Genomic DNA, 25761 nt, shown 5'->3' with positions numbered 1-25761 from the left:
CTTCGGAATGTTTCTTGGAGAAATTGTTTGTGAATTCTGGCAACTCTTCGGCAACTCCTTTGGAATATATTTCGACAATTCATGTTGAGATCGAATTTGGTCAATATTTTTGAAAATGTATCGTAATTTCTTCAGGAATTTCTTCAGGAATTGCTAGTAGAATTTCTTGATAACTCCTTTCGAAACTGATTAGGCAATCGGCAATATCTTTGGGAATTTCTAAATTAACATGAATTTCTTATAGTTTTTCTTTAAGAATCCCTTAAAGAATTCCTTTACAAATTGATTCATCCGTTTTCAAAATTTCTATGGTTATTGTTTTGAATATCTCAATTCCTTCGTAAATTCTTCGAGTAAGCCCAAATAACAATTTATAAACTTCATGACATAAGAGAAAATCGATATTTGTGTCAGCCTTACTGAAACGAATATGTTGATAAACCCTGCATCACTTCGGAATGTTTTCATGAATTTCTTTATGAATTCCTCTAGGGATTTTTACAGCAATTCTTCTAAAGATTTCTCCGGAAATTTCTCGAAAAAAATCTTCTGAAAACCTTACATTAGAAGCTTTTTTTTTAGAAAATCTTCATGGATTCCTTCTGTAAATTCCTCAGGGAATTTTTCAGAAATTTCTCCAGATGTTTTTATGAACTTTTCTAGGTATGTCTTCTGATATTTCTTTACTAGAATATCCAAGGATTCCCCAAAAATTTCTTCAGCGATTCTTTTAGAAAATTTCCCAAGTTTTTTTCTAGAGTTCTCTTTACGGATTCTTTTAAATAGTTTTTCAGGCATACCTAAGGTATATGTATCTCTCGAGGAATTCTTTGAAATTTCTTCAAAACATTCTCCAGAGAATTTTTCTGAAATTTCTCCAGATGGTTTTATGAAGTTTCCCAGGGATTTCTTCAGAAATATTATTTCTTCACTAGAAAATCCTGGGGTTCCTCAAGAATTTCCTCGAGTGGTTCTTAAGGGAAATCTTCAGATATCGCATCACGGATTTTTTCAAATAGTTCTTCAGCGATACCTAGAAGTTATATTTCTCGAGGGATGCTTTGGAAAGAACATTCGATGGATTGCTTCAGAAATGTTTCCACAAATTACTATAATAGACATTCCTCGAGAGCTTCTTACACAAATTCCTCTAGAGATTCCTCTCCGAGCAGCGTGTATGTCAAAAAACTGTCACGACAGCGCAAGTTTTTGGTTGCACACGATTAGTTGTTCAGTTATTCTAGCATTGGGTTGGAATTACATAACTAATAGCTCCTGTGCAACAGAAAACAATCTCACATATATTCCAGAGATTCTTCAAAGATTCCTTAAAAACCTCCAAAGGTTCATTTGAAGTGTTTCCGGTGATTACTGATGGAAATCTTGAGAATTCCTTCTTTCTATCAGATTATTTCAGGAATTCATTCCGAAAATCCTGCTGAAATTCCTCCAGAAAAATCTCCTAGAACTTCAGTCATGGATTTCTTTTCAAATTCGTACATGAATTGTTTTAGGATATCCACCACAGATTTCTTTATTAAATGTTTCGCAGATTGCTTCAGAAATTCTACCGTGGATTGCTTCAAAAGCTTTTCTAGACATTTTAGTAGAAATTACTCATCCGAAAATTCTTGCAGTGATTTCTTCAGAATATAAAGAAAAAATACAGAAATACTTCCAAAATTCAGAAATGTGTCAGAAATGTCTGCAAAAATTCCTTCAAATACTATTCTGACATTTTTTCATCTTTTTCCAGAAAATTCCTACAAAAAATCTTCTATGTATACATTTAGAAATTTCTACAGGGATTTCTTTGAAAAAAAAATCTGGAATTCAGCTGAATTCTGGAACTTTTTCAAGAAATCCCTTCAATATTTTTCCAGAGATTCCTTCAGAAAATCTTCTAAGGATTATTTCGGAAATTCCTCCAGTGGTTCCTTCTGAACTCTTCCAAATATTCCTTCAACAATAGGCTCCCAAAGCTCAATCTGGATTCTTGGTTTAAACCACAAAATTTTATCCAAGAGTGCATATTTACTTATTTTTTGACATTTTTATTGGCCGTGGTTGAAAATACAGAATTTTTAATGTTTAAATCTTTTGTCCCGCCTCTAGTGTTATATACTTTGGGTGATTTTTTTTTCACCGTGTATGTCAGATAGAAATATTCTTGAAACACCAGTACGAAAATGTCGAGTTTCATCACGTCAAGGTTGACCTCAAATGTCAAACTAGTACTATTAATCATTTTACTTATTATGAATTTTCTCATTATTCCTTCGTGTTTTGATTTCGAGTAAAGTACACTTCCGATTAGAATACAGTGCTTGATCGTATTACTCGATGAAAGCGAGATTTCGTCTTCAATTTTAGGACCCTATTCGTACAGGTATTCACGAACTCCCCCAAGGTTCACGCAAGGGGTTGGTCACTCGGCACATTGTGCCCGGCACACATGCCGGCACATCTCGGCACACATGCCGGCACATCTCGGCACAATCCGGCACACATGGGCACAACATAGAAATCCAACTTTGCGGTATGGAATCAAACTGTCATTATACTTACGATTGAAAAAAATCCCTTCATACAGATTCTAGACAAGTGTTCTGGGTGGAATTTGGTCGGTAAACACCGACTAGACCAATAACATTCGCCAAAAATAGACAGGATTATAATTAGCGCAAAAACATTCTAAGAAAATATTCCACTGGGCACATTCGGCACACCTCCGGCACGTTCGGCACACTTCGGCACACACTGAAAAACAACCGGCACAGTTTAGGCACATATTGGCACACGCTCAAAAATCACGGCACAAATGAAGTGTGCTGAATGACCAACCCCTTGGGTTCACGTGTATTTCTCCACTTGTTCCATTCCAAATGTTCAACTGTAATGTGTAGAAATGCTTCCGGAAATTCTTGCCAGAAATTCTCAATGATTTCATTCAGGGAATTCAGTACGAATTTCTTTAGAGATTCCTTGCAGAAATTCATGCAGAGATTATTTTTGGAATTACCGACACCGACTGTTGTCGAATAACCGGGGTAAACTTTCAATTCGACAAACTGGTCACCCTACAACAGCATGCTCATTGAAATTTGGCAACTCTATTTTTGTTTTTGTTTTGATTTCCGGATTTGTTTTGAAACATATTTTTAACAGATACAGGCCTACTCAGATGACGTTGAAAATCAGCTGATTTCGGGGGCCTTTGACAGTTCTCCTATGAAAATGACAGTTCAGTGTTTGCGCCTTTGTTTGGCAGTTGTAAACAGTGGCATACACGAACCTGTCAACTGAAAAGGCGGTGGTACGAATAAAAAGCTCGTTCTTTATATGATAGTTCCGGTTGGTCTCCAGGCGGTTTGGGTGTCGAATAGCACCAGCTAAGAACTTCCGGAATTAGCGGCTGCAAGAGGAGCTGCTGCGGGTGCGAGTATAAACGCAATATCAAACTGTTTTGAATTAACAGTGTACATCGCTGTGACATTTGAACACTTTTTAATTCGACGTATGTCGAATAAGCGGGGTACGAATTAAAAAGTGTCGTATTAAAACGTGTCGAACCAGCGGGGTAAGACGGTACTTTTTCTAGAAAATTCTCAAGAATTTCCCAACGGATATCTTTTGGAATATTTGCATGAATTATTTCAGAAGTGCATTCATAAACTGCTCCGGAAATATTCCCTACGAATTTCTACATAAAATTTCTTGGAAATTCTTTGAAAAATATCTCAAGAGAATTTTATAGGGATCTTTACAGAGGATTATTCTGGTGCTTCTCGAGATATTCCTTCAGGTAATCCTTCAGAAAATTTATTTGAGGATTTCTTCAGAAAATCTTCCAAAAATTCGCGAAAGGATTCGTCGAGGAGATTGGGACATCATTTCTTTTTTCACAAACATATCCAGTACTTTCTGACGAACAGTTTCGAAACAAAAACTACTACGCATTACTTTTTTTTATTTATTGACTGCTTAGTGTGAAAAATAAACTACTTGTGTGAGTTTTTAAGTGGAATAAAATATGAGTGTAATGCAAACATCATCAGTATCATTTCTAAAGTAAGTTCAGTAAACTGCTGAAAATAATTCAAGTCCAAAAAATACATGTCATCGCTTAAAATTTTGATTTGAATGAGAACAGCCATTTTGTGTGAAAAACTGGGTATTTCCGTTGCTTTTGAGTAAAACAAAATATAAGTATAATGGCGAAAAGTCCTATTGATAACAAAAACTACATTTCATTGCCATAAAATTTGATTTATTTACTACATTGTGAGGAAAATTGAATATTTTAAGAATTTTGTGAGTGAAATAAAATAAGAGTGTGATGAAACAATTCACTATTGTTCATCAAATATGCCAAGTACTCTTTCACGAATAATTTCAAGGTAAAGCTCCGCAATGCATTGTTTACAATTTTCATTTGTTGACTACTCTTGTGTGAAAAATAGGATATAAGGGTCGTGAGTTCAAATCTCACCTGAGCTGTGGATTTTTTTTTTACTTATTTAACCAATTATCTACCTATCTGTACATATTACGTTGAGTTATTTGAAAATCACAATATTTTCGTGTTTTTTTAATTAGAAATCATGTGGTTTTTCACGTAAATGTTGCTCAGTTGATTTTTATTTTTCGTCAAGAATTTCTAATCAAGAGTCAACTAGCTACTCTTACAGAGCCAACTAGTTTTAACATCGCATTAGCTACTATTTCCATTGAAGACAGGAAACCGATGTGGCACCAAGAGTTGTCCATCCATTTTATCAGCTAAAACGTGCATTTCCAGCATATTTGGACATACACCTTTTGCGTCTTCCATCGCTCCAAACCGCTCGGTTGGTGCGGGTGAACAGCTAGGTGAACAGCCAACAAGCACCAAAGCCGAAGTGCGTACGTGAGCAATTCAAAAGAATAACAACATTCATGGTGTCTTCTATGTATGTATTCATGTGATCGCAGTAAGCTGCTGCGGCCGTCCACCACACGGCCTACCTCGGTTTTCCTTCAACCAACTTCCAATAAAGCAACGTTTAGTAGACGTTGTCATATTTTTTCTTTCTTCTGTTACTGCTTACGTGCTTTAAACACGGCTACGGCTAGTTTCTGTGGGCTCGATTGCTTGGATCGGTGGATATTTTGAAAGTTTCGCGGCTTGGTAACAAACAAGTAGCTGCCGCTGCGAGTACACCTGAAGAAACAACATTTTCAATCGTTCGCTCGATCGATCGGTGATCGATCCGATCAGAACAGTTGTTGTTGCTGTTTTTGATGAAACGACCAAAAAATATGATTTGTTGTTCCAAAACAGCCAATTTCGTCGTATCGCGCAATGAATCTCAAATTTTCTCGATTCTCCTCAAGGTTATCGGAAAACAAGACCACAGCAGCAAGACCAAGCAAGAAAAGAAGTTCGGACCGGCGAGAGACCAACGCGAAGACATGTTGCTTATGGATGCAGCAGGGGACGAATTATTGCGCATTAGACTTCTCTGTTTTGTTTGATGATCATGGAATTGTGCTGTTGTTGTTGTTGTTGTTGTTGTTGTTGTTGTCTTCCGGAATGTTCGAGCAGATGTCTCTTGGTTTCTGCGAGTGATGGGAATTTCCCGCTAGATCAAGGAAAAATGCAATAAGATGTAATGCTGTGTCTTTGAATAGGGAGAATCGTGAGACTTTTCGCACATGAACAGGGGGAGATGACGCATTTTTTTCCCTCGAACGTGTCCAGACTCGTTTCGATCCCAAATTTGCCGAATGCAACCTTCACGGTCAAAGTAGGCTGTGAACTCGTTTTGAATCGGCCCCTTCCTTGGTTGCATTATTCTTTCTTTTGCTCAAATTAATGGGAACAATGCAAAACTGGTTCCTACGATTTGAAACGTTTTAATTTTGTCGCATTCATAAAGCAAACGATAACATTTCCCCTTCACAGCACAGCCATCGTGAACGCGACGGTCGACCATTTACTTATTTTGGCATTTTTTTTTATCTGTTCGTGGACTTGTCCGTCCGGTGTGTCGGTGTATTGGTAGCACGCGGTCGTGTCGTTCGCCGGCAACACGTACACCATCGCAGTTTTTTTTCTTCGTTCATCATTGTGTGACTGTGACATTTCAATCACACCGAGCGAGCGATTGCAGCAGCAAGCCACTTTTAATGCACCACTTTGTTGTGAAGTGAGCGAGCGCGCTCGCTTGCTATGATGGCGATGATTTTCGTTGTTTGAATCAATCGACGAACGTGATTAGATCGATCGCGAGCACACAAAGCAGTAGGCCTTGGCGAGGTTCAAAGACGCGTGCATCATCTACCTGGCGGTGGAGGTGGTGGCGAGGGCTACTGCGATGCTGATGATGTGTTTTTTTTTTCTGTCCAGAGGCAGAGACTTCTACTTTAGGGGGATTTGAACGATTCCGCTAATGCAAGGACGCGTTCCTCCATGTTTAGACAGGAGTTTAGCGAACTTTTCAATGTTGTTTGCTTGCTAAACAGAGTCGGAAGCGTGACTTTCGTCATCAGAGACGAATGACGTCGCGGTAAAGTTTCCGATAGGCGGTTGAATAGCTTGGAATTCCCATAAAGATAACGTACCACTCAGGTGATTACTTCTCACGGGAGGGTTTCTAGAATTCTAGTTGAAACGTTTACATATCGTATACGAAAGTCGCCTGCTACGATGATGATACGAATGGGACACAGGGAACGTAAAATGATTGCGTTCCTGTAGAGGTGGTAGTGCCTCCGCTTGTTGGGTAACCTTATCGAACCGCAGGCCGTGCGGTCGAAGCAAAAACAAATGCGTCAATTTCGGTGCGACGCTTTTGTGAGATAATTTCCGAATGTCGAAATTTCAAATTCACGATCAGAACAATGCGAACGATGTTCAATTCGAATGGAACGAATTTGAGGAGGGCGATTTCCTCAACGAAATTCAACGCCATATTGGGCACCGACGCTTGCTACGTTTCAGATTTCCAAAGAAGAACGATTTTTCATCTTTTGAGCTGAAAAATGCGATGTCTTCTTCCTGTTTGGTAGGGGGCTTCTCTTTTTGTTTGAACGAGCTTTGCAGCAGTGATAAATCCCGATAGAGCAGAGTTTGTGTTGGTAAGCCGTTTCCCCTTGCATGAAATTACGTATTAATTGGTGGCCTCAATTTTCCACTGTTTGATTCCGAATTTTCGAAAAAACACTCAACTGGCAAGCGAAATTTGTTTCGATTCTATGCAGAAACAAAACATTTCCAGAAAATTTTCGAGTAAAAATTGTGGATTTGATTCTGTTCTGCAATCAACTTTCACACGACACAAATCGTCGCCGTTGGCCGTACCCGGGTCCAAGCAGGCGGTGCGAGTGCGAAGGGTGAATGCGGAACTACGCGACGAACACACTCACACTGCCGCGGCGAGTGCAGGTACGCTACGTGGTATATAAGCGTACGTTACAGCGCTGGTGTGAGTGTGGTGGCCTCGACTGGTGCCCCGCTCTAGTTCGATGGCTCACCGTTTCGTCGGAGGCTAGCTACCGACCGCGGCCTGCTGCGTTCGATCAGAAAGGTTTTCGCCGTCGTTGAGAGTGGTACTGTTTTTAGAGTCTCTGGCAAATTCTGAAGTGTGTAGTCTGTAGTTGCTTTAGTTGCAAAAAAGTTCAAGTCAGTAATTTCCATTTATGGAAAGTGCAAATAGTGTGGAAGCTGATCAAAGTTATTTCGTCCGATCGTTTTCGTTTTTCACGGTTCGAACACTGCAGTGCGAGAGTCCTAAAGCAGGTGTGTACGAAGCAGCAGCAGTATTAGGACCTAGAACCTAGAACACACAGGAGACAGAAAGGCCTAGGCAGTTTAATGCGAAGAAAACGCAAATATTCGTAGCTTAGAGTCTTGTAAAAGTTAGTTGAATGAAAAAATGGTGGCTACCAAACACCGAATCGCGTCCCGGTTTGATAAATCAGACAATCTAGACGATTGGATCCGTAAGATCAAGAACAAGAAATTCGTCGTCAAGCGTGAAACCCGCGGACAGGACCTGCGAGTGTTGGCCATGCTTACCGGAGCGCTTTCTCACGCCGAAGAATGTCTACGGCGTGAGAAAATCCGGAAGCAGGAAGATAGGGCCATTAAGTGGGCCCGGATCCGATCCCGGTTAGCCGAACCCCCGCGGATGTACTGTGACCTGGAGGAGGAAGAGGAAGAAAAAGCCCGTAACGCGTCCAACGCCATCTGGAGCGAAGACTTTAACGGAATCAATAATTTCATAACGGAACTGAACAGTATCAAGACTCCCCTGAGCCGATAAGACGTAACGGGGGCCAGTCCCAGAGCATGAACTTAACTTTCCTACAATCAATCGGAACTAGAAACTTCCTTCTTGGTTTTTTTTTCGAGTAGGGAACAAACTGTCGATCTCGGTAGATATAAAACTTTTCAAACGTGCAATCAAGAGTGCTAGGGAGCCAAACTTTGCCGCAAGCGTCACCGTGAAACGTATTCCCATCGCCCGAAAAACCCAAACACACAAGTTGCGAAAAAACGTCGGTCGCCATTTTGAAATTGAAAATTTTCATCACACTCGCTGCTGACTCGATCCGATTTCTCACTCACACACACGCTCACATCACAGTAGTCATGCGCGAACACGAGTCCAACATGAAACGCAATGGCGTCGGCCAATGTGATGTCATGGAGATACTCGTGATCGCTTGCTGTGTGTTCGTGTCTGTGTGACCGAGCAGCTCTCGGTTTCGAGAACAACGGGTACACACGTAACTTTCCCTTCCCGAAACAGTAGTGAACCAAACAAGCGACAGCGAAAAAAAAAAACGAACGAACGGGGTTCGAGTGCAATGTTTTCGTTTCGCCTTGGGTTCTCCCCACCCAATCGATCCAAGTAGCCACCGTCGGTCGCGCGATTTGAATTTAGAGTGGTGCTCGCGCTCGGGTTGCTTTGGGCTGCGACGGGGGGAAAGGTTTCACGTTGAGCGCGCGTCAAGGTGAGTGGCGATAGGATAGGTCTTTGTTTCGAATCAAGAAAATTCCACCCGATGCAATCGTCGTGGCATACTTTGATGATGATGATGGACTGATGAGCGAATAAGTGAAAGAGCAATGATACCGAGAGCTACGTTGTGATGAGACAAGTTTCGATGTGATGGATAAAAGTTTCGAATATTTTTTGTAAAAAGCTGAGTTGTACAAAATTTATGTATTTTAGTTTTTTTCGTCGTCATCCTCCGACGAGTCTCGTAGTAGGAAACAAACTGTATAATGTACGAAACGAGAGACGAAAATGAACGTACTGTTAGGAGCTAGGGAAGAAAACATGAAAAATCAAAAAACTCAACCATTTTTATACATACAAACCTAGAGTAAGACAGTGTATCTTTAATCAAGTTTTTCATTTCCAGTACCAAATGAGACAGTGATGCACCTTTCCGACCATCCGACCATCGGGGCCATGCTCTCAATCGGCTGGATGTCGTCTGGAAACTGAAACCTAATCTTGATTTTGGTTCGTAGTGTGTCACTTTTTATTATTTTCATTTACACTCTAACTCTTAAGTAAGCAAGAAAGCAAAACAAAAAACCCTCTTTCGGTAGAATGCGTTCCTCTCGGAGCGTGTTGCAAACTAGTTTTTGATTCATATTGAATCGCGCGAGTAGTTTTTAACCCTCTTTTGAAGTACACTTGATTTTCTTGCATTGTAAAAAATTGTCTAAAAAAGTATAGATTTCTATATTTTTTGTTTTCTGTGTTTTGGTTTTTGTTCGCAATCCGAAAACGAAAGATACCGAGAAATTTTGTGTAAATAAACTATTAACTTGTTGCGTAAAAATTTGAAAACTTCCTGTTTTATCATTTACCGTAGCATGTAAGGCACAACTAATTGGTGATGTGTATCTATTTACAGCTTTCAGATAGAACTCTCGTCGCAGAGTTCTGAAGGGGGCGTACCTAGAGAAGCGTCACCAAGCGTTATCACAATCCTTGTTGTGAGAAAGAAAATGAGTAACACTGTGACAATCCCCGGTGTGGGTTCGGAGAAGATCATCTGGCTTCATCCGTCATGGTCATCGTCGTCCGATCGTCCGAGCAGCGCGGGGTGTACACGTACTCGAGTACTCGAGAATGAGATCGCGATGAGAGAGCGAGAACGATGAGCGAACGAGAGCGAACAAGCAAATGAGTCAGAGTTAGTGGGAGACCTGCCTTCGGGCTGCTGACCGCCGCTGCTAGTGCTGTATGTGAGTCGAGCTGGTGTTTTCCGATGCCGAGTTGTGACAAATGAACCTGGCTGCCAAACTGGCCAACTGTCGCGCCCTCTCCGTTGCGGAAGGACCCGGCTCCTTCGGGAGTCTTCCGTCGAGTCGAGCGTGCAGCGCGTCATGGCGGTGCAAGCGTCACACCAACACACGGATCCACAAGCGAAACCCTCAAGTTCCACGTCTCGAAGGGCCCGAGCTGAAACGAACTACGGCAGCAAGCGGCGACAGCGTCAAGGCAACGACCGCGAGTGCTCAGCCTACTAGGACGCAAGTCACTGACAGGAGCGTGTAGAGTGTATAGATTCCTCTAGTGTTTTCAGTGTAGTGAGTACGTGACAGCATGCATTTTTAAGATTTGTATACGGTATTTTTTTGTATTATGCGAACACACGTCGATTATACGTGTGCGATAGAGAGATGGAAAGTGGCTCTCGGCGGGGATTTGACCGCCGAGACGCCCAGGCGTTTTTTCTAACCTGATTTTCTATTTTCCATGTAGCCGCGGAAGAGCCAAGGCACATAAACAACACAGCGCGCTTATGCAACACGCACACCACAGTCTTCACAGCAGGCAGGTTTGCGTTTTCAACAATGCACTTTCAACAGCAGCGCAGCGCAGAGAATGTGTAAAGAAGTGGGCTTTAGGTGAAGAAGTAACACAAACAACGTAGCAAAGAGAGAGAAAGAGAAGCAAAGTAAATGAGGTCAGCTGGCGGTGCAGCAGAGTAGGAGAAAGGAAATCGAAACGCTTGAAAGCGTCGATTGAAACTGAAACGCATAGCGGTAACTAGCGTTGATTTTTTTCAATTTGCAACCAGAGTTTTTCGGAATTTCTAGAAGCGAATCATGTAGGAGGAGGAGTACGGGGCACATGGATAAGTGAAGCTAGAGAGCGCGCGAGAGCATCCATAGCGATGCATGTCTTCCAATAACGGCTCCCCCACTCAACCGAAGTAGGCCCTGAGCTGTGAACGTGTCTGGACGTGCTCTGTTCGTCCGATCAAAGCAGGCCGTCATGCGAAAGACACAGGAAGAGAAATTTACTTTCATTTTAGTAACTCGCGCAGAAGACGATATGAGGTAAAGTGCAACATACGTTTACACTCCAAACGCACGCATTTGTTTTCTTACAGAAACGGGAAATTGAGCTTCAAGCTAGTTAAGGCTGAATTTGTTAGAGAGTTAGTACCCCTCAACGACTCGAAGAAGGCGAAACCCAGTTTGTACCATTACAGGCACTGAAATCGAAAGTTAAGGCCCCGTCTCCGTTTGCTAGGCTTGATTAGCTGGCATGCCAGGCTTTGCCCTGCTTTATCATAACAAACAACCAGAACTTTTCGACTATTTGCAGCAACTTCTTGAGCTTGGCTTCGAGACTGTTCTATCCATTCTATCCATCTATCTACGTAGAGCATCGTAACCTCACGGAAAACCCAGTAGGCGATCGATTCCCTCATCAAAGACCAACATGGCGGTAAAAGATCCTAAAATCGACTTGCAAAACCACGAGTTTTCATCTTATTGCAGCGCACCAAAACACGGTCCGGCTACGCTCAGCCGAGTTTCTCTGTTTATTGTTTCTGTTCTTTTGTGTTCCTCACCCCTTCCGGACGTCCCGCGATGATGTCCGTGTGTGTACGGCAATAGAACCCCCGGAAACAGGGCGCTGCCACGAGCGAGCAAGCGAACGAACGAACGACCGAGAGACGTGACCAATCGGATCCGATTCTTTCCCGGTCCGGCCACGGTGGCCGAGTTTCTCTGTTTCTACTTTTTTTCTCGCACTTTGTTTCATCCTATTCTTCCTATGATCTTGGACCGGGACCGCTTGGATTCCCTCCTTTCTACCTGGATGACGACGGAACACTTCCGCGCGGAAAGAGCGAGACAGAGACACTGTTGACGCGCATTGTTGCGAACCAACACCACTCTTGGAACTCGGTAATCGAAAGCGTACCATACTATTCTCGCCAAACCCGAGTTTGCATCTTTCCAGTCTCTCGAACCGACGACGGTCCGGCTGTCCACCCCGACGGAAGCCGAGTTTCTATGTTTTTGTTTTGCTTTCTTTCTCTGACACAATCTATCCCCAAACCAAATCGAACCGAACCGAACCGAACGAACACTATCGGGACGATAGAATCCGGAGAAGACCTGGGCCCATAACTCCTAGTCCGTAACCGGAACTGGACGCGATCGGAGATCAATCGGATGGCGCAAACACGACCGCCCGGAAGAGACCCCTCTCGTCTAAGAACCCCGGCGCTTTTCTTTCCCAACTCCGGTCCGGCTCTCATAACCAGCCGAGTTTCTGTGTTTTTCTTTTGTTTTTCTCTTATTTTTACTACTCATCTGCTGCCTCTAATGCGCAATCTTACGCAAACGATAACAAACATCCCCCCACCATCAAAAATAAGGAACAGCTATCACTGAGATAGGAACAAGAGAGGAAGAGAGAGGTAACAAAAGACACAGGGAGACAAAAGAAGAAGAGAGAGACACAGTACGAAACGAGATCAGCAATCAGCGAGCTCGCTACGACGCAGTAGGCATCGTGTGTGATTCAACGACGACGACGGAATTAGCGGTAACCTTGACAACAGATACCTTCGCAACCAGAATCTCCGTTTTCTTTTGCAGTTGTGCCCAACCAGTCGACTTGTGCGTTTGTCTTTTTTTCTCATTAGCCCCGCATCGGATTCGATTCCATCGATCGGGGAAGCGAGCGACAATCATCTAGGCCACCGAACCGTAAGCTAACCCGAATTAGTTCGTACAACCAGAATTTGCGAATTTTTGCAGAAAAGTAAACAATTGGAAATGGCGATTTCGAGCGACCAACCAGACTTGGGGCCAACCAGAATTTTGACGCATCGCAGCTACACATTGTTTGGCGCTACGCGTTTCATCCTTGAACGAACGTAAGCAATTTGCATTTTTTCTCCCGACAACCAGAATTTTCCTACTTTGCAGCTCTAGAAGTTGATAAACGAAACAAAAAAAAAACTAGAATTTGCGTCGACACAAGGCAGGCCATGCCGCCACATAAATTGCGCAGTTGCCAAGGGCGACGACGTTCCCGACGGTACACTCTAAATTTGGAGCACCTATTAGCGGTAAACCAGTGTTGAAATATTTCCCCCGACAACCAGAGTTTTAGTCTTTTGCAGAACGAATCACGTGTGTGTAATTAGGTACCTACATAGCAAATCGACCGAAATCGTGTGGAGGTTTTTCGAAATTGTGTGACCCTCGGTAGATCCGTGCGTGTGCGTGTTAGGCCTTTTTGGCGGTCCACCTTCAACCCCCAGCCCACCAACCCACCAACACCACCACCACCTTCAGCAGAAACATCTGGCTTCTTTGTTTGTGACGTTCTCAGGCAAATGCGTCGTATGCGTGCTTCTAATATACCTACGCGGGGATATTTGTAACCTAAGTGTGCGGAGCGAAAAGCGAATATCGCCTACTGCGATGCGGAAGAAAGTACCCAGTACCGGAAGAGTTTTTGGGAGAGCATGTGGTGGTAGCTATGCTAATTTGTTTACTCTATTTTTTTGTAACTTTTATTCCTACTGTTTACGTCTTTTTAAACCGATCTAATAATTCACCTAGTAGTGCGTTTTAGTGATTTACTTTGTGGTAGAAGTTAACCGCTGCGTTGACGTTTGTCGAGCAGCGGGGTTTGTTTTATAATTAAACACATAATTTATCTTTTCGCAGACATAAAAAAGTGAACGGCAATTGTTACTACACTCTAATTTTACTACTATAGTGTTTGAAGTGGTTATCCGTTATTGGTTTTACTGTATACTGGCTGTGAAATTACATCTTAAGATCTAGAAGTACGGAATATTTGTACAACCCGCTTGAACTAAGGCTATGTTTTGGGCTTTTATGTAACATTATTTTATATTATATACATTTATACATTTACACACATAAGTGGTTCCATTTCTATACTAGAAAGTGTTATGCTTAACCTCTATTGTGTATATTCTACTCGGAAAAAAGTTATTATTCTTCATCTAGAAATGCTTTTGTGTGTTAAGAGCACTGAAACAAAAAAAAATGTAACTTCATTTCTCCCCCCAAGTGCAACTGTGTACGAAATCGAAGATTCTAGCACCTAAGAGTGACTGACTTGTAGTAGTTTGTTCATATTTCTATCGCATAACTAACACCCCTTGACACCGATCGATGTAATACGCCTATATTCTATTGTGCTTGCAACCAAAGAAAAAAAAAACCTGCAAAAGGTGGAAAACCAACCCCATGAAGAGAAAATCTAATGTGACAAGAAGGAAAAATGTCTGATAAGAAGCTGAATTGTGCTGCGCTTGAAGCGAACCAAAAAGCTTACTGGAATGTATATGTGATTTGAAAAAGTTTGAATGTTATTAAAGATACGAACAAATTTAAAGTTTTCGGCTTCATGAAAACAAAAAGTTATGCGAAGAGAGCAACTAAAATATGTGTGAAAATACACTGAAAGTGGAAGGCAAATTTCGCTCGGTGTTGCTCTGCAACGCCCAGCATGGATAGGAAATTTGCGGTGGAACTGATGCGGCTACTCTCGCTCGGTGTCCCATGGGCATCCAGCAAATCCGGAGTAGCGAAATTGTAGAAAACACGCTCAAATGTTATTGTTATGATTGTGCTCGGTGTTCTGTGAATATCCCAGCTTTGAGAAAAAAGATGGAAAATTGTAACAAAGTTGACAGTTTGTACCGTTTTACCCTTGTGATTTGTCCCAGTGTTTCTAGAAGTTGACATTGAATGATGTTTATGTTTACCTTTTACACTAGTGTTAGTGTGTTTCTTAACAGCTGAGTTGCTGCCAGCCAAAGTTGAAAGTTGAATTTGTGATTTTCTAGTGTACTGTTTTCTTTTGTAAAATGCTTTTGAAAAGTGTAACAAATTTCATTGTATTATAAAGCGAAATGATTGCATTGTATTGTATTGTGACTTTGAACTAAAAAGTTCTAGGAAATGTATGTTTTTATGAATGTTTATTGAATTGTTTATTCCTATTGCTCAAAACGAGCGGAAAACCTAGAGGAAAATGTATAGTGATGTGATTTTAATACGCTGAGAAGAAGTGCTATTGTTCTTTTCCCAATGCTATTATGTGATTTTGATCGAAGCTTGAAATTGTAACCCCCATTCATAACATTTATACTGTTCTGAAGTATTGTAATGCCATTTAGTGCACATTCACATTTGCGCAAACAAGTGTATATTATATATTAATATCGTATAAAGTTGGAGCATGCCTTACGTAAAAGCAAGTAGACCACATACACAACAACCATTCACATACGCCCGCAAGCATCTGTGATTCATCCAAGTAAGCCGGTCGTCGCATCGCACTGCGAGGACGTGGCCGTGACCCTACACATCAGCCGCTTCTATCTTCCTTCCGGTTTGGCGCAGAGATTTGCGAACACCCTCTAGACCGCTGCTACTACTACTATTGCTACTACTTCTTCATACTTGGTTCACATCCCAACCCCACGAAGGCCGAGGCCGGCCCGGGCAGACCTTGCACGAAAACATTCCGTCTTCTGTTGCATCCCTTTTATCACACTGATGATGGATGTCATCCACGCACGCACGCACGCACCGCAAGAAGACCTAAACGCACCCCAAACGGGATCGGTTCAGCGCAGTTTCCGAACATACTGACCACACGAATAGGCACGAATACTTCCGAAGAGACTTCGCGGCGAACGCCCGAAAGCGAGACACAAATATCCGGTAACGCCCCTTTTGTTTTTGCATAACCATGTGGGAAGCGGGTTCTTTCTTTTATTTTCAGATGGGCTATTGTGCACGTTCACTAATGAATAGTGTCTGATTCACGCGTCTCCCGTGAGAGACTGGGTTTCCTTGATATCTTGGGTAACACGATCGATTGAACGATCCGAGGGTTTTCGACGCCGCTCGTAGGCTGACGACGGCGGTCCATCCGGTCATCCCTTTTCCACGAAGTAGGCTTTGGCTCCATGGTGTTTGTGAGATTTTTTCCGATTTTTCAACCGTGGCATCATCCGTACTACCTTACTGGCTACGTGCTGATGGCTGCGTCACCCGATTTGGCATCGTTCGTCCCTCTTTTGAGTGGAATTCCCGATGATGACAAGTTTTGGCGAGGAAAATGTCCCCTGGAGAGCAGAGATAGGAAAATCCCCCTACTTGTGGGCATCGAGATTTAGGAGCAGTGAAGTGAGAATGAACAGTGAGAAATGCGAGAACGAGGAGAGTTTTTCCCCCCGATGAGATGAGGAGCTTTGCACCCCCCTGAGGAAAAGTGAAAATGTGACAAAATGAGTTTCGACCAGCCGACCAAAGGGCTTTGATGCGTTTGTGGAGGCTGTTTTCCGAGAAAGTGAGAGAGTTCCTGATTTTGATCAACATGATTCATCGTTAGAACGAGGAAAAGTTCATCATCTGTCCGGAAAATTTCGGCAGAATGAATGTAACCGATATAAAAGTCAATTGGATCGTTAAAGGGACCTTATCTCTACAATCGAAAAGGCAACGAGTTCACCAGTAGTCAATTCAAAGCGTGCACGAGATGAATTCCAACGTCAATGGCATTTCACTCTCGCTGAATCGCTAGCATTCATCGTTACAATCTATCCATCGAATAGTCAACCAATTCTACGAACAAAATGTGTGATATTCTAGTCAACTGTCCGAGATGAATTCCAACGTCAATCGAAGGATTCATTCTCGCGCGATAGAGATAAAAGAGGGATTCATTCCCTTCAACCGGTCAGCATCGTGCAAAAGAATTCGAAAACATGATCAGAATCTCGATTCGAGCAGATTTTCTAGTGGCCGAGCAACATGAAACGAGATGAATTCCCGCACCCAATGGGGTTCATTCTCTGCAGTGAATGCTGAGCTTCTCAACCGAGAGCTAGTGTCGAGATGAATTTCCGCGTCAAATGGAGTTCACTCAATCAAACCAACCAAAAGTTCATCCGAACATGGCAACATCGATGCAGATCAGTTTTGGCTGTCGAAATGAATTCCCGCGTCCAATGGGTTTCATTTTCGTACACCTTCGGCATTCCATCGCCGGAATGAATTCCCGCACCCAATGGGGTTCATTGCCGAGCGCGCCCAACAACTCATCCGAGTTTGGCAACACAGTGCAGACAAATGTACCCGTGAGAAGAGATGAATTCCCGCGTCCAATGGGGTTCATTCTCGTTCAGTAACGTATGCAGCGGCAAAATCTAAAAATTCTCAACGTTAAAGTGACCGGGAAAATTTTCCCTTGAAGTGAACTCCCGCGTCAAATGGGATTCATTCCGGTGCACCAGTAGAAATCCAAAGTTCATCGAGCAGCGAAGGCGCAATCAACTCTACTATTTGGAATCAGTTTGAGTGAAAAGGCTTCCCAGCCTGGAATTAAAGTTTCAAAGTACCGCTCTAGTGAGATGAATTCCCGCCTCCAATGGGTTTCATTCTCAAGCAATGGACGATTCATGAGAGCGAAAGTTGTGATTATTGTTTCCAGTTGATGAAATCATCATGTGATCAGTTTATTTCCATTCAAAGACTTAAGTTATAAGTGAATATGAAGTGAATCTTCTATTAAAATATGTAAAGTTCAACATCTTCAGAGATGAACACCGCGTTCCATGGGTTCATTCTCAAATGTCAACAGTAATTGATAACGAGTGCCGTCAAGCAAGTTGCAAAATTCAAAGGACATCCAAGGCTCGTGATAGCTATAAGCAATGTTCAATCCCCAACAAAAGCCAGGCGATGAACTCCGTACCATCAATGGATTCATCTGTTACCTAACAAATTTGTCAACCAACCAACCAAGGCTGATTTTGATCCTGCAATAAACGTCATTTTTCTTCTGTGATTCATCGATACTCCGAACAACCCAACGAACGACGACACCACAGCTCGTGATCTGGCGTGAGTGGCGCAACACCCGTTACATGTGTGGCGTCATCGCTGCGAGATGGATTCCACCTCCTGGGTCCATTCTCAATCTGCCGTGCATCCCCAAATTGGGTTCATCCTCGATTCATCTGCGACCTCTCTTCACCGCAAGCGCGAAATGTATCTCCCAGCCCAGCAATGATGGCATGGAATGGCATGAAGTGCAGCAAGTTTTTTTCGAAAGTGTCTTCCTGGTGAGAGTGAGAGAGCAAGAGCGAAGAGCGAAGGGCGAATGAACCACCGATCAATTGTGAAGTGGTATCCATTTTGAAGAAGTAGGCCGGAAGGCCTTTTGTGATCCCATGTGCCTCATGGTGTGAGCAGAAATGTGTGAAAATTCATCGTGCGATCCAAGTGCGAGTGAAATGTGCAAATTTCCATTCGAAGAAGCCCTTGATCAGAAAAGTATGCGATTCACGCAAAAAAAGGCCTATTCAGTTGAGCCAAAATCCATTTGATGGCACTCTAAGCCACTTCAAAAGTTGTTCAAGAATGTGATTTCCTTAAAATGCGCTCAAAGCGCTTCATTCCAAGTCAGCAAAAAGCAATGAGAAATTAGTGAATGTGAAAAGGCCCTTTGGTGCCGCGTTCCTGAAAAATCAGTGTCAAAAGCCGCAATCCGCAGGCCGAAGATCTAAAGTGAAAAAGTAGCCTTCCAATGGCTTTGCTGAAAGTTATTCCAAAAAGTATCTCCATCAGATGAGAAAAATGCTGCAAAAAAGTGAATGAAAAGGCCTTTTCGGCCCGAAAAATATAAGCGAAAGGTTGCTGCTGAAAGTTCTTCCCAGTTGAGAGAAAGAGAGTGCAAAATGAGTGAAAGGCCTTTGAATGCCTGTAAAATGCTCGCCTTCTGTGATGGGTTCCGCATGTTATCGAAGTCCGAAATCAAAGTTGCATAAAGGCTGTTTAAGCTTTCGTTTCTTTTCATGTTTCATGAAGAGGAACACTGCCCATAAACAGACTTTTTCTTCTGAGGCTGCATAGAGAGTGAGAGAAAATTGGAAATCACGTGCGATAGTTTAGAAGAAGGCTGACGCGAGCGCGCGCGCGTGCGAGGTCCACCCATTTGAAGATGGCTGCTGCGGCGATGACGGTGTAACGTAAAACCCGATGACACGATCCGAGTAGGCGAGTAGGCCGGTGACGACCGATCCGACTGATGGAGACAACTTCACACCGTACACTTTTCCGCACTATACCAAAACCTAACCTAGTACGGAGAAAATGTATCGATTCCGCCTGGTTGCTTCCTTCGGGGACCGCCCGGGCTCGCAGAGGCACTCTTCCTGTGGTTGAACTCAGTTTTTGGACGGCGTTTACAAGTCTCAAACCACCACTTATCCACTACTCCAAAATAGATGGGCAAACAAATTTCTAGGATTAGGCGACGGGCGAAAATCATCGAATTCATCGTCGGATGCAGAAAATACGTATAACAACACACTAAAAGTTCCTTCCTTCGAGACCTTCCAGTATCAAGAAACAAGAAGAAACAAAAAGAAAACGCACATATCTGAAAACTCAACATTTTCTTCCTATTTTAACCTATCGATGCGCAAGCTGTTCTACTATAAATAACCTTCGACGACCGTTTATGGGTTTTGTTTTTGTTTCCAATACTGGTCGAGCTGGTTTACCGAGCCGGGCGGCCTTTTACCTTGAGCCTGGATGCCTCCACCAAGAACGCCCGGAAGAGTGCCTCGAGAAATTGAGCTTTTCTCTTCCCGTCCCAACGAACAAAACCGTCCAAAAAACCACACGAGCACAACCGATAGAATCGGACGGACACGAAACACGATCGACGGCACGGAACGGATACGGATTCAGAGACACGGAACGCGACGCGCGGGTTCGGGTAGTCGTCGTCTTTGTCGTCGGATGCGATCATTTCCAGACAGGTGGCCCAGGCAAGCGTGAAGAGGAGGCCGAAAGTCGCGAGAAGATGGGCCGAAAGCGTGGGCAGCGGTAGCGGAGGGTCCGGTCGTGCTCGGCCAGCGAGAAGAGCTTCGATCGCCGGCGAGCGGTCGAAGTGGCAAGCGAGAAGAGAGCACGATCCAACGGAGGGACAGGACAGCGGCGGACCAGGAGGACGCGGAGCGGCGACGAGGACACCAACTGTGGTTGGCCAGCGAGAAGAGCCTGACGGTACGGACGGTACCCAGGTGGCAAGCGAGAAGAGACCACAGCCACGAGGGATTTTCGGCGTTTCTTTCTGGTTTAGTTTCGAGTAGATTCTTCCATAGTTCCATACCTGAGGTTTAAATAGTTTCCGACGTTTCGTAAGCTAGTATTTCATCGTCAAGGTCAAGAACCTGCTTGGTTTTCTATATCAATTCTTTCTGAGAATCATATTTTCTGAACTAGTCACATTTTCACTGAAACTGTTTCATCTTACTTCACTGAGAATTTCTTCTACTCGATCTGCGAGTTTTATTATCCGTACTTGCTAAGCAAATGATGTAAAACTACTTTTACAACGAACACATTTGTACACTTTTTATGGAAAAAAAAACAAACAAACAAAACAACAAGACTGAAATTAAAAGACTGAAAACTCTTTTACAAAGAGCAAAAAATATCTAAACTTACAATTCAACCAATTTCAACTTTTCAATATAACAAATCAAAGGTTTCCCTCTGAAACCAATTTCTTTAAAAATTTCAAAACTATTTTAAACGCAAACTAAAAATTCAAAAATTTTAAACTTTTCAATTCTAAAACACAAAAATTTAAATCCTTTTCTATGCATTTTAACTAAACCAAACTTTTTGCGAGAATTTTTTTTAAATAAAAAGGTCATGTGGGGTCGTGGGCGGGCACTAAAATATAAACCGATAACTGTTGCATAAATGCACTAAATTTCTCAATTACTCAAAATACTCAAAATGCTCTAAATAAATCAATTCAAATTTGCTCTTTTCTAAATTAGCGCTTTTTGCCTCTGTACGTAGGCGATCATATCACCTCCTTGCATCATTGATTGGCTTTCGTCTTCTGTTATCTTTTACCGTCGGCACGTCGCAGCGTTTACTGGTTGTCCTTTCCCTACTTCTAAAATGTAAGTACCCATTGATTAGCCTTGTAGATCTTAAGGCCTTTATTCGCTAGAATATTTGGATGGCCTAGGACATCTTTGGATATAAGCTCTCTTCAAAACTATCGTCCATGGACCTGTAGGATATTACATCGCATCAGTAGTGTAACAACAATTCTTGATTACGCTTGTAGATCTTCAGGCCTTTACTTACGGAAGTTCTTGGATGACCTACATCATCTTTGGAAATTAGCTCTCTACAGAAGTATGCTCCATAGACCTGTAGGATGTTACACCGCTTTAGTAAAGTAACAAGAATCCATTGACTACGCTTACGATTGTAAATCTTTACTCGGGGAAGTTTTTGGAGGTCCTAGGACATCTTTGAAAACTACCTTTCTACAGAACTATGCATCATGGACCTGTATCAGTAATCAGTATTCAGTTCAGTATCAGTAATACAACAACAACCCATTGATTACGCTAGTAGATCTTAAGGCGCTCACTCGCGAAAGATCTTGGATAATCTAAGTTCTTGGAAAACCTAGAACATCTTTGGTAACCATACTCCAGGATCCATCTACAGGAAACTCTGGAAAACCTCATTTAACCCCTCTGCCCCCCCCTGGAATTACCGCCATTCACACCCCTACCATTCCACATATCCCTTCATCTGAACCCTTCATACCTCTTACATTTCACTTCGATTGTTGAAATTTCTTAATTCATGAAGTACCTATCTCTTGGAAGTATTGTTTGGCCAAATATCATGTCACGTCTAATGGGACCTTTACTGAGTAGTGAGTGTGTGGTACTGAATCTGCATTGTTATAGACGGGTGCACCGATGAACTGAATTCATCGCGGTCCGAGAATTTTGACACTACAGCGAGGTCGCTTCCAATCAGAAGTGAAAGATTTCCAATCAGAATTGAACAATTCTGATTGGGAACGACCCCACTGTAGTGTCAAAATTCTCGGACCGCGATGATTCAGTTCATCGGTGCACTCGTCTATTCGACTTGCCGTCCAATGAACAGTGATGTGATAGCACATGGTCTGCCAAATGCACATCAAGCAATCTAGTAGGCGTGCAAACAGTCGTCGTTCACTACTTCGCGAACGTCAAAGTGTAAATACAAGTTACTTCCTAGAGGCACCCGCTTGTCCACAATAATTCCAAGCTCCACGGATCTGTCAGGCCAAAGAGTACCTCATTGGCGACGAGCAAGAACCCAACTACTGGCCAAACCTTGCGATACAGGACGAGTTGAACGTGGAGGAATCAAGGAGACCGACGTTCAAAAGGACTGAACATCTTCGGCATCGTACGTGGAGCAGGAAATGTGATGCCGCTCTTTCCGGTTGCATACGAGGAGAACAACGAGAACAAGCATTGTTTCCACTGAACGGAGCTGCGATTGACGGTTGAAGCTAAAGGTACATATTTATGAAGTCTGTTCGACGGATAGCATCTGATCGGCTCAGCCATGAGGGAAATAGGAGAGTCCAGCCTCGAACGAAGCTTACACACCAAAAATCAATTTAGGGTTTCAGCAAAATTTTGTTGAATTTTGCCAAGCTGAAAGTTTCAGCAAAAATTTTGCTGAAATTCAACAAAATTTGCTGATTTGTTCAGTAAACTGATCACCAGTAACGTTTTGCTGTAATTCAGCAAAAAAAAAGTGCTGGACCCTTCAGCTCGGCAAAATTTAGCAAAATTTTGCTGAAACCCTAAATCGCCGAAGAAGAACACATTCAGGATATCAAATGCCGATTCTCCGAGTCACCGGCCCCATCGGACTATGACATAGTATCCTCCACGATATCGTCATAGAGATTTTGTGGTAGTTTTCCATCTGTTGGGCTAGATAACCGCCAATCACGAGATAATGGCCGCTTGTCTGCTTCAGATACCGTAACGTTCGCTTTGCGGCCGTCCTATCACGTTGAGTCGGAACACAAAACTTCTTGTCGATGAGGATCCGAGCGGATCGATACTATTGTCAGATACAATTGACCTCCCACAAAGATTTCGATGGTGGGTGGCATTCTCTAGTTCTAGTTGTTCACGTTTTTTTTCGGATTTCAGGTAACCTGGATCCATTAGCGACCTTGTTCCTTTTCATCATCCATTCCGTGACTGCTGACGAACTTCTCGATGAAAGCTTTCAAACGAATCTTGAATGCTGCTTTCTCTCGTTTCACATTCTGTCCAAGGAAGTGGGATGCTTGCCCCAACTATGTCAGATCGATCTCCACCTTCAAGATTCAGAATACCTTCTTGATGTCCTTTTCCGAGGCTGACGCAATCAACAGGTCGTCAACGTAGATCAGCAGACAAGTTTCGCCGCCGTCCCTTCGGACGTAGAGGCAGGGATCAGTCGCCGATTCCTCGAATGCTTTTTCTCAACCTGCACGCACACCAACTGTTTCGGACTTTTGTTCTGGATTGGCTGGATTTCTTCATTGAAGGAGTCGTGAAGGTAGCCCAAGTAACAATTTCTATGCCTTCTGCTCTTAGATATTATTTATTGAGGTTTTATCATGGATTTTCAAAGCCCTTTCAGGTTTACTGAAGATGTTTATGTTGCAAAGCAGCATTAACAACAAAAGCAACTCTAAAACAGTGTGTAGATACCTAGAAGTCCATCGAATAAAACTTATCTGTTTGTCTTTTTGCCAAGCAAAAAAAGTGTTGTAAACGAACTGTTAAGTAAGTATTAAAACTTGATCCTAAAACTTTTTTCATAGCCGCATGCATGTTATATCATATCGCTTTTAAAACCAGATAAACTACCTAAATTCGTAACAAAGCAATATTAAACGTTATTAGGGTTAACCGTGGAAGTATTAAAGCGAGCTTAAGAATGATACTGAAATACGATCTTCTTTTGATGAATAAATTCAATGAGCCTAGGCGGCCTTAACATCAAAATAGTGGACGTGGAACTTCCTGGTGACAGCAACAGCGAGGAACGCGCGCAGTCACACATGGCTTGAAACTGGTGCGTATACGTCGCTGAATACAACTCCTTCACGCTGACTGTAGCCCTGGACTACTATCCTGGCCTTGTGCTTTACCGGTTCCCCTTCCCATTACTCATCAGTTTGAAGACCCACTTGGATCAGACAACCTTCTTCCCTTTTGGCAGCGTTGCCAGCTCCCAAGTTCCATTGCGTTTGTGGGCTTCGAGGTCTTCCGTGGATCCTTCATATCATCTCCGTAGTTGCTGGGTTCTTCGAATGCACAGAACGCTTTTTTAATCGGTTCGAGCGGCTGCACACCGCGGGTGGAGCGCGTTGATCGCCGATCGACTTCCTGATCTGGGCCGATGGACTCGGCATTTTCGTAGAGGTCTTCGAAGCCAAACTCTTCAATCCCTGCGGACGGTTATCAAGTCTACTCGGATTTGTACTGGAGCAGGTACGTCACGTAGCGATTGCCACTCGGAGTTTCGTTCTTCATGGGATCGCAGGGATCCGCATACACGATGTGTCGATGTCCAATATACGGTTGGATCTCCGCTAGACGACCTGCGGAAATGGTGCCCTTGACAACTTCCGCTCCAAACATATTTCAAAAATAAGTTTTATCCCACACTCGCACACAATGATTTTCAGAGGATCTTTTAGATTCATTTTTACAAGAGAGATTTTCGGTAAAAACCATACAAAAGGCCATGATGTCCTTGTCGTTAAGCGACATAACGTCCATCATGAAATTCTCCGAAGATTTTATGACGTATCTGCATAGGCCAGGGGAAGTAGTTCACCTAGGATGAACCAAACATCAAATCCACTTTTTTTTCATAGAAGCTCTATCAGTATCAGGTAGGATTTTAGGAATTTTAAAGCGTTACAGGAAATTTCAAGGGGTTACAGGGTGTGTGAGGTTTCAGAGGCGTTTCGGGGGTTCCAGGATGTTTCAGGGCTTCGGAGGGTTTTAGTGGCGTTTCAGGGGCGTTTCTATGGATGGCAGGTCGTTTCAGGTTTTATAGGCGTTTCTGCGGGTTTAAGGGGGTTCCTTGATGTTTTAGGGGAGCTTTTAGGAGCGTTTCAGAACCGTTTCAAAGGGCTACATGGCGTTTCATGGAGGTTTCAGATGAGTTTTCGAGAGTTTCTGGAAGCTCCAGGATGTTTCAGGGGGCTTTTGGGGGCGTTTCAGGGAGGTTTCAGAGGCGTTTTAGGAGATTTCTGGGGCTTCATGGGATTCCCTACTAAATTGAGAACAATAAAAATCGTTGTTTTCAGTTTAAATGTTATACGTATTGTTAAAAATTTTAAGACTTTGAATCACCGAGTGATTTAAAAGTGGATTTCTAAAAAAACAGTTTTCTATTCAAGGAGATAAATAAAGTTTCAAGAAATGTTACTTAACCAAATGAATGAAGAGAGGATGAATTCACAAGTGGCTATTGATTATTATTCACTATCGTATATGACACGGGATCGCTTGCGGTTCGGAGCTGCATCC

At 42.8% G+C, this 25761-nt stretch overlaps 2 protein-coding genes across 3 annotated transcripts in view; both read left to right on the top strand.

The window, feature by feature from the left end:
- LOC109431185 (ubiquinone biosynthesis monooxygenase COQ6, mitochondrial) overlaps positions 1 to 14976 on the top strand; it is a 104713-nt gene extending 89737 nt beyond the window's left edge. The window contains exons 6-7 of one of the 2 annotated variants that reach the window (XM_062844151.1): positions 9418 to 9521; positions 9922 to 14976. The gene's annotated coding sequence lies outside the window, so the exon portion shown is untranslated. The remainder of the gene's footprint in view (positions 1 to 9417; positions 9522 to 9921) is intronic. The other variant, XM_019707399.3, reaches the window with a different exon arrangement.
- On the top strand, positions 7790 to 9181 carry LOC109412261 (uncharacterized). The gene has a single exon (XM_019685912.3). It carries the CDS (start codon positions 7920 to 7922, stop codon positions 8307 to 8309), a length of 390 nt encoding a protein of 129 aa, XP_019541457.1. The 5' UTR covers positions 7790 to 7919; the 3' UTR covers positions 8310 to 9181.
- Positions 14977 to 25761: the final 10785 nt, after the last annotated feature.

This window comes from Aedes albopictus, chromosome 1, assembly GCF_035046485.1.
Source record: "Aedes albopictus strain Foshan chromosome 1, AalbF5, whole genome shotgun sequence".
Taxonomy (NCBI): domain Eukaryota; kingdom Metazoa; phylum Arthropoda; class Insecta; order Diptera; family Culicidae; genus Aedes; species Aedes albopictus.
This window is presented reverse-complemented; position numbering and strand designations above follow the sequence as displayed.